This window comes from Meleagris gallopavo, chromosome 16 (assembly GCF_000146605.3).
Source record: "Meleagris gallopavo isolate NT-WF06-2002-E0010 breed Aviagen turkey brand Nicholas breeding stock chromosome 16, Turkey_5.1, whole genome shotgun sequence".
In the NCBI taxonomy this organism is placed as follows: Eukaryota; Metazoa; Chordata; class Aves; order Galliformes; family Phasianidae; genus Meleagris; species Meleagris gallopavo.
In genome coordinates, this window is record NC_015026.2 from 12,209,469 (window position 1) to 12,219,029 (window position 9,561).

Here is a 9,561-nt window from a genome sequence, read left to right on the forward strand (position 1 = left end):
CATTTCCAGTGCCCAAGGACCGTGTAGGCATCTGTAGAACTCTCTGACATCCTGGAACAAGTCGTGAACCTTTGGCAGCGGCTCGAGTTGCTGGTATCTCAGGAGCAGGCAATAAAACCAAGGCTCCTGAGAACAATAGCTTCTTTGCTAGTCTAAGGAGAGGCACATTTTAAACAGGGACTGAATATGACTAAAAATAAGAACTTGACACTGGGGCACAGAGAAGGAAGACAAAGGACACTGCTCCTAACCAGCAGGCTCACTTACTTACAAACATAGCTTCTCTTTATAAAACCAAAGCCAAAGCTGAAATCTGTTCGGCCCTGGAGGACTTTTAGACAAAAACTTGGATTTAGTGGATCAGTTGTTACTTTAAATGATCCTAATCCATTTTGCATGTATCACTTAGCAAAGCCCCTCTGAGGTTATGCAATTCCATTCACAGAGGAACTGAGATGTTGGGCTTCTCAAAGGAAATGTGGAAGTTGGATGTGTGAAATAAAAACTGTGAAACCTAATGGTAAATCCCTTCAGTCAAATGAGTACCTGTCATTCAGTGCACTGGATAAATTATGACAGGTGAAAAGTCCCAAGCCCAAGTCAGAGGTGGCAAAAATGTCAGCACTGTGTTTAAGAAATGGGCCCAAAAACAGTTCAGTGTAAAAAAAAAATAATAATAATAAAAAAATCTCCAGAGTACTCTGAAATACTTCATGGCAGGAAGAAAAATGTGGCTGAGCAGGAAGCTGATCATAGAAGACAGTCTACAAGGAGGAACAAGGAGTTCACACAGCCTTGAACACTGACTGTGAATTGAGTGTATTTTGCTGAGCACTTTGAGCTGCAGGTTACTGCTTTTTTTGACACGGGAGCTTTGGTGACCAGCTGGGCAGTAACATAAGAAAGAAAAGAAGGACTGTTATGAAAAAATGCTACTTAAACAGACTGGAGAGGTCTCAAACTGCTGGAGGTGTAGAGTCTTCCACAGTGGGTGCTGCCATCCCACCGGACTCCTGTGAGCAGCACCGCCTTTCCATGAGCAGGTCACCAGCTACTGCAGTCCCACACCACCTCATTAACTTAACAAAGGGGTCTTTTAAGATGGAGGAAAAAAGACAAGGTAACTACATAATCTGCTTCACTGGAAGGACATAAGCTAAAGCCTTATCCAAGCAGGACAAGTTAGTTCCCTTTTAGAACGCCTTTTGGATGACTTGCATTTCCTGCAGTGTTTTTACAGCATAAGAAAGAGAAGTATGTTTGTTTTAAGCATTTTCTTTTTTGAAACATACAGCAGAAGGAACAGAGAAATTACAAGAGGTAGTGAGTTGAGCAAACCTGCACATAAAATAATCTTTCATAAGAATAAAATGCTGCTTTCACAGCTGTAAATGTATACATCCGTAACATTTTAAAATACAAAATTACTTTTGTTGTGTTTCAGGCTCCTTCCTTTTTGGATTATATAATGAAACACTCAAGTGCTGGACTTGGTGAAGTGGTTTACCTTATAGCAATGGCAAAAAGAACCATTCATGCAGCACTGGGCTTGTAACTCATCACACGTGAGAAAGTTAAACTTGGAGTTAGTGTAACCAAAGTGCAGTTGTGTTCTTCACACCGTGTACATCTTGACTGGCTTGTAAAAAGAAAGTAGAAATTCATGACTCTCTCTCTCTTCTTGAGATGACCGAAGAAAACATGATCTGCAACATACTTGGCCACAGTCTGACTCTGAATGAGAAGACAGGCTTTTATCGGACAGCGGAGAAAAGTCGAAGTCAGCTACCTGGAAAGGAACATTAATGAGAGTGTTTTTAATTCCAGTCATACCAGTTGAAGTGAAACCAGCAAGGATGCTCTGGGTTAAAAATGGCACCTGATCCTCAACCAGTTTCTATCAGAAATCTATTCAAAGTTGGTCACAGATTCATACCAGCTGGACACAAGGATTGCAGCAGCCCTCCTAGAGGTCCATTTATGCATACTGTGCCGTGATGTTACCTGTATTAGGTACTTTCCAAAGGGCCAAGAAGCTATCTTTGATTTGGGAGCTCATGCCTTATAAATATGAAAATGTAAAAAGCTACACAAGGGAGGTGGAAGGGCACCAGCAGAGATGAGGGTCACATACTAAGCTTGGGTGACAATTTAGTGTCACTTTGCTTAACATAACCATCCTTTCTTTTTTACTGTTCCATATCCTTTCTCATCATCCCTCTGCTTTCTTCCAGGTAACCACTCCAGATACATCCTCTGGAAGGTACATTTCAATTCAAGCACATGCTTAGGAACTTTAACTAACTAGACATGATAGCCCTGGGAACTTGAATTGCAGTTTTATTTCTCCAGAAGCCTGTTGGATGTTTTTCTCCATGCCTGTTGCTTAAACTCTGCCAGCTCAGACAGATACCAGAGAAATGCTCCCTCCCACTCTGTTTGCCTGAGGATGAAAGAAGAGACATAGCTGAAAGCTATCTAATTACTATCCCAGCTCAAAGTTATACCTCCACAAGGTCTTTCTGTTGTGTGTTACTTCGAAAGGTCGTGTACAGCACCAGTCCTACCATCACTAAAACCAGGGCGATGCACAGCAGGACAAAGAAGGCTGGCTGGATTCCTGGGAAAGAGCACAAGGGGACATTCCTGGAGTGATACAATACACTGAGAAGAGGTAACAGAAAAAAAGATGTTTTCGGAGAACTCTTCACATTTTTACAACAAAGGATGTGTATGCATCAGGGAACAGATTTTTCAGCCTAGATTACTTCAGATCTTTCTACAATCAGAAAAGTAGGAATATGGGATTGCAAGGGTCAGCTTAAACAAGCTGAAAAAGCTGTTTAAGTTTTAGCCCTAACTCCCAAGGGTGTCTGTACCTCTGTCATGCCCTGAACGGGTAGGGAGGAATCTTGATAAGCATCATCTTTGCAACAGCTGGTAGCCCTCAGCAAAGAGGATTCTACCTCTATGCCCTGAGTGTACACTATTGCCTCCTGCAGAGAGCAATCCTATATGTACAGAAGTGCTGTCCCAGTGGGGTGTTCTGTAACTGTTCTGTTATCACAATCTAGCTGACTCCTGGCCAGGTCTTCTTTCTCAGATGAATCGGAGCCCCACGAAGGACAGCAAATAGGGTGGCCTGCAGGGATTGCTGGCTGAGGGAATAGAAACATGTAATGAAATGGAGATTAGAGAAAACTACCCTTAAAAAATACTAAAAAGAATTCAGGCTGCTTAATTAAGGGAGTGCTACAGCCACTTATGTTTTCGCACTTATCCTCTCTAACTACAAGAGAGGGAGACTATTTAAACTGAAAAATATGTAATTTAAATCTTCCCAGGGAACGCATTAGCTTCAAGGCACTCTTGAGATTAAGGGTTCAGCAGGATACAAAAAGCTCAGAGCAATTACAGCAGGCACAATACAAGCTTTCCCTTCTCTTTATGCTCCCAGAAACCTCATCAGCTGCAAGTTAATGCCCTGACGTGCTTGAGACAGACCGAATCCTGGACAAGTGGGAATGTGTGCGCTGCAGCTCACCTGCTGGCCACACTTTTATTTCATGGTAGGTCTGCAGCATCGTCACGCCGTTCTGCACTCGGACGCTGAGGCAGTACTGCCCGGCGTCACTGAAGGTATGGCTGAGGTTGTAGCAGGAGCCGGTGAGCACCACCAGATGGCACTTTTCGCCTTCCAATAGAATGCACTCGGACTTTATAAGCCAGCATAATGCCAGCGGTGGGCTGAAATGACATTTAAGAACAAACCAACCACAACAGCGCATTAAAAGCTCCACAATTTTCAGCTAAGAGCTGATGAATCGCTGGGATAAAACTGTGAGACAACTTAGAAAATAATAAGGTTAATCTAACTACAAATAGAGAAGTAATTAACAGCACAATTACTTGGTTCACCGTGTTTGTCCGTTGAAAAAAAAGTCTTTGTGATGCTTTTATAGCAGCAGTCCTTTCAGCTGAAAGCTAAATACCTGTGTGGGTCACAGGCAGGCCATTGTGCATAGCAAACCCATGTCCTGCTCTAACAGAGATAAAAGCAATCTTTTTTTCCCCCTCTTCTAGGGGAATATAGGTTGGTTTTCTTTGTTCTTTTCACAGTGGAGATCACTGTGCTACTGAAGTACACCCGAGACTTCTGATTTAACAAAAAAAAAAAAAAAAGAAAAAGAAGAAAGAAAAGAATGTAAATTGACCTCTGCACAATGGACTAACAGTTAGGATAGTTAAATAACTTGCAAGGATCTTGGTATTCCCTTACAAAAAACAAAAAGCTTTTTAGCTGTTATCAGGCTCTCTAGGTACAATCCACATGATGACTGCATGCATTCTCACTGCATCTACCTGATGCCATTTATTTACAATGTCAGGTCCAACTGATTCTGCTTGGACTCCCCCTACACACAATGGACTTTGATTCTGATGACAGAGCTTTTCTTTACACTGTCTTACTAGTATTTTGTTCCTTATCTGCTCAGGGTAGTTTCTGGTAAGAAAGCAGCATGTTTATGTGTTTGATAGCACATCTCTCAAGTCTTTGTTGTTGGTTTTGTCACAAACTGCTGTCACAGCAGTCCCAGCCCTGCTGCTAGAGGATAGGTCTGGCAAGCATTGATGGCCATCTTAGAGTCAAGCCTGGTAGCCTGTAATGTTTTTTTAACTATTCATATTAACTTGTATGCCATTTGCAACTTCCAGTCTGTCAAAGTGCAGTTCCCTTGCTCAGTGCAAACTGTGCTGCTCTGTGTATCTCTACCACTTATGTCTTTGGTACATGACTGCATTGGGTGCTGCTCCCTCTGTCCTACACCCCTACCAGCAGCCCTGCTTTTTCAGTTTGTTTTTGGAAATCCACCGTTAGGCAAATGTGCTCCCTGTAGCAGAGCACAGATGAGTTACTCTTCTGGAGAATAAATTACTTTGTGATCATGGAGATTTTTATGGTGAAGGCACCTTCCTGAGTGCTTCAAACATTACTTAAAATGCTTCTGCTATATGAGAAGCCCTCACATGTTCTAAATACTGCAGCTTCAGAGAGCTTGTGCTCGGATCAAGGTGCTCCCGAGTCTCCTACAGTCCTGGAATGGTAAATGATTAGTTACCCAACTTAGACTTTTCCCAGCTCGTCACATTGCAGTGTGACAATTCCCTCCCCTTCCTTGACTCATCTCTCTTCAACAACTTCATCTTTCTCCAACTTTTCCTTCCAAAGATGATTTTAAAAACAAAACAAAACACTCTCCTCTCACTGCGTGGTGCCCCTCTCTCTTATTCATCTTATGGCAGCCTCTACTTTGTCAAACTGATTTCTGAAACTCACTGCTCCCATGTGCCAGTCAAGGGCTGCTGCCATTCAACAGGACTCTGAATGCAGTTTAATTTAATTATGAGGAAATTAATTGGTCAAGGATAAAAATTCAAAAGAGAGTTTAAAAATGTCATTGTTTCCACTATCTTTCTCTGGCAAATTCTCTTTCAACATTCTATTTACAAAGGGATAAAGGTAACCTTTGCTTTCTATACGAGGATTTGCTGAGGAGCTGAACATTTTAACATCCTACTTTTCTGCACAGATGTGAGCTCTGCCAGACTCTTAGAGGTTCACAGTATTTTAAGTCAAGAAAAAATAAATACTCAACTGTGTTCTCTTCAAGGAAAACTTTAACAAACGGTTCTGTGGGGTGCAAGTGACTTTTGAGGAAACAGAGGAGGAAAAAAAGCTTAGTTAAAGTGTTTTGTGGAAAGCAGTAGTGTTTGCTACTTACGTGCCATTGATGTGAAGAGATAAACTCAAGTTTTCCATGACGTGAGTCTCTCTGGAGCCCACTACGTGAATGCTTTTAACAGCATCTGAGAGGAAGAAAGCAAGCATATCACATGGAACACACAACCTGAAATTCACTGGCTTTCAGTAAACGTTTCATCTCTTAGACCATGCAGATGAAACAACACCTTCCTCACACCCCAAAAAAGAAATCTACTGGTAGGGTTGTTACAAGTTTTCGGAACGCTTTGTGATTTCTTTTTAGAAACATAATAATGCACAGGATTATTGAAGTGTGTTTGTTTACAACTGATTGAATCACTGAAACTTTCATAACACTTGTTTTAACAGATGTATTTAACAGGGATATTCATCATAAATTAAACAGATCCTCCATAAGTATGATAAACAAATTATTTGAAGTTTTAAGTATATTTGAGGCTGTTACAAAAGACAGTGAAACTTCTAAGCAATGAAAAAGAAACAGAAAATTTTAGATTTTTTGTGAACCAGAATGGTGCAAAGTCCATTTTAGAATGCAAACTCTTCATTGAAAAATACTGACCAGTTCATCCACTTGAATCAGCACCCATGTTGTATTACCACCTTAAAAACCTACCATCTAGATTGCATCACTACATACATATAACATTTTATTTTGAGCGTGTAAAATGTTTTGTAATTACCTAGCAGCTCCAGAGCAGTGGTAAAATCACCAGTTTTCTGCACAGTTTCTGTTTCGTGTATGATGCTTCCAATTTGCTCCCATTCCGCTACGACTTTGAGATGCACTGTGCGATTCCCCATGGTGGAGTAGTTACAGTAGACAAAGGGCTCCTTGGTAATCTGATAAACTCTGTGTGCAATACGAAAATCAAAACTGAATTTTATCAAGTACTTGCTTATTTCTGATTTAACATTGGAAAAGGAGTATTTTCTTTAAAGCCAGCGCTAGTCAGCTATGATTCTAATTCTTTATGTCCTCATCAATAAGGATTAATGTCTGTTGCACTTCGTAGGTGTAAAACCAGTAAAACTGTAGTCAGTATCAGACTCACAGTGTATTTATGAAATCAAGGATAGCGCTATAGGACCTAAGAAAATGGAATAGGAATAGACAATAAAAGATGAAAACTATCATTAAAACAGGTGGACTACAGCTAATTGAAGTATTGAAAAGGAAAAATAAAAGATTTTTTTTTTAAAAAAAGGAAGATAGAAAGAAAGATGCAGCATTCAAAAACTGAATCATATTTTTCTATTTGTGTACGCTTGTTTGTGCTGGACATAAATTTGTACTCAAGAGAAGGCAAATAGCTGGACATCTTTCATCCTTGCTGCTGCAGGGTCATACCAATGGGCAAAGGCGTGCGTGCCATCCCCTGTATGAATCAGAATTTCTCTCTAGATGAACAGCTGAATGAGAGGCACCTTGAGTATTCATTAAAGAGAACAAAGTAACCACACCTACCCATCTCCAAAATCCCAGTTGTAGACAAACGAAGCTGACTTGAAGTAATCACTTGGATCATGAAGACAGAAAGAAATCCGTGTCACAGCACCCACAGAAGAGCTGGAACCATGCTTGATAAATCTGCTGTCTTCTATCTGGGCAATGGTAAGATTCCCTGTGACAAATTCTGCAGAAAATTAAGGTAGACAAAGAATGACAGCATGTATCACTTTCATAGGATGCCGTGTGTACTGACACAACTTAAAATACACAGCGTAAGTCTTTCTCTTTCTGTGCCCCAGTCCAAACAGTTAAGTGCATTTTTTATCTACTACTCAATGTTGCTACACGTGATGAGATTACTTGACTTATGGAAGGCTATACAGTGGGACAAGATGAAGCTTCTAATAGGACTGAGAGAAAAAATTCTGGACCAACTGAGGTAGGTAGCCTACAGCATGGACAGCTGGTACAGTGCTGGCCAGAACCACCTGCAATGAAGGCCTACACAAATCAAACCCTGCTGGTGGAGGCCATATTTAGGTCTGGCTTTCATTTTCTATGAAATGAAAATGCCCCATGCTAGCAAGGGCAGCAGCAATTCTGCTTTACCTGTGATCTGAAGCATGGTGACGTTCCTAGCAACTGGCCGACATAACCAGCAGTTTCTGTGAGTCACCCAGACAGATACTGGAAAAGTCCCAGGAAATTCACCAGTCACGTTAATTACGGAGTTAAACCGCCGCTCGGATTTCTCTATCAGGATCAGAGGAGCATAAATCCAGTTAAAGTGATACAAGTTTGATACAGCGCTGTCGTTCTTCGTCCTCAGAGTGGCGTGAATGGTAGCTTGAGCTCCTGTTGTGATGGGACCATTGTTGGTGATTTCCAGACCATACTCCTCTGTTGATTTCAGAAGCAGGACAAAAAAGAGAAATCTTGTAAATAAGTGCACCTTACCTATCAGCTGTGGTTGTGATTCACAGCACTAACTTAAAACTACCACCTTTTTGCCATTTGAAAACTTGGAACAGGAACTGTTGTGTGCATATTTGCACTCAAACATTAAACATCTGTCCTAGAAGTGTCAACAGTAGGAGGGAGCCTCTGATTAGAACATCCCAAAAACTCTGAGGAGTTTTTACAGGTACAGTTAGGCTATAGATGTAGGCCCAGTGTCGCTAATGGTCTAACAACGCTGTCACTGGACAGGATTGGAAAGAGCCTGGAAATGAATGTAAATGAAATTTACTGAGTAGATGGTGAGGCTGTGGCACAGGCTGCCCATCCTTGGAGGTACCTGAGCTGTGGGGCCCTGGGCAGCCTGAGCCCATGGCCAGGGGTTGGGACTGGATGGACTATAAGATACTTTCCAACCCAAGATATTTTATGATGAAATGATCTGCTAAATCAAAACAAAACACGACAGCCACTGCAAGCTCTGAAGTGTGAAGGGAATCTGGTGGTTTGCCACCCTGAGCAGTTCTCTGCCCAGCTGTTCTCTCATGGGAGAGCACGGGGGCAATGCTAGGCAGAGCGCTGTGCAGCTGTGGGGTTCCCTCACTCTTCCAGCAGCTGACAGATTGCTCATGGGGACAGGAGGGCGCAGCGGGGCCAACTAACCCCTGTGCTGCCTTTCCTGCAGCCCTCTGGCTGGGCTGGGAGAGGAGCCCAAAGCATCCATGTAGTGCCCTCACGTTATTCCAGGGATTGCAGGTTCAGAGATGCAAATGATGGTGGAAAACAATTTTCACAGTACTGACCAAACCAGAACTCCTCTGTTGCCCTCATACAGGGCAAGGAACAGCTCTGAGTTTGTTCAGCTTCCGGGGTTCATAGAAGAAAACGTGTTTTAATGAAACCGAGTGCTGCGAGGTTCCAGCTCTCTAGAAGGTTCAGGACGTCCTCCGCTTCTTCTCAGCGAAACTTGCGGAAGAAAACAGCCGCCTCGCGGTTATCTACCGCACCTCTCCTTGAGGTTATCGCCGGGCTCTGCCCAGCCAGGGCCGCCCCGCAGCCGCCGAGCACCGATCAGTGCCTCCCCCACGGGCACGGAGCTCAGCAGCGCTCCGCGGTCCCTTCCACCTTTCCGACCCGAGGACAAAGCGGGAGCCGTATGCTGCCCAAGCGCCGCGTGAAGCAGAAACGCTTCCCGGCTTCGGGCAACCATCAGCCCCCGGCCGGCTCAGCTCCCTGAGGAGACGCAGCCCATCCCCACCCCGCCTTCCCCGCAGCCCCACGCCCGAGCGCCTCTCCGTCTCCCGGGGCCGCAGCCCCTTCCCCTCGTTACCCGGCGCCGTGGCGGCACGGCCGAGCAGCAGCAGCA

At 43.2% G+C, this 9,561-nt stretch overlaps 1 protein-coding gene across 1 annotated transcript; it reads right to left on the reverse strand.

Moving 5' to 3' along the window:
• Nucleotides 1–1,259: 1,259 nt before the first annotated feature.
• On the reverse strand, nucleotides 1,260–9,442 carry TMEM130 (transmembrane protein 130). Its single transcript, XM_010719685.3, has 8 exons — nucleotides 8,999–9,442; nucleotides 7,848–8,138; nucleotides 7,254–7,422; nucleotides 6,469–6,638; nucleotides 5,784–5,868; nucleotides 3,545–3,747; nucleotides 2,508–2,620; nucleotides 1,260–1,789 (listed from the first exon to the last, which is right to left on the reverse strand). The coding sequence occupies exons 1-8, from the start codon at nucleotides 9,024–9,026 to the stop codon at nucleotides 1,616–1,618; spliced, it is 1,233 nt and encodes a 410-aa protein (XP_010717987.1). The 5' UTR covers nucleotides 9,027–9,442; the 3' UTR covers nucleotides 1,260–1,615.
• Between the last annotated feature and the right edge of the window lie 119 nt (nucleotides 9,443–9,561).

Excerpts from the sequence above, each read along its gene's own strand:
- TMEM130 (XM_010719685.3), bottom strand. The coding sequence starts at position 9,026 with ATGAGGGCAACAGAGGAGTTCTGGTTTG. Across the intron at positions 5,869-6,468 it reads CACTGCTCTGGAGCTGCTAG|ATGCTGTTAAAAGCATTCAC; the intron begins GTAATTACAAAA and ends TCTTCCTCTCAG. Across the intron at positions 2,621-3,544 it reads AATAAAAGTGTGGCCAGCAG|GAATCCAGCCAGCCTTCTTT; the intron begins GTGAGCTGCAGC and ends GCTCTTTCCCAG.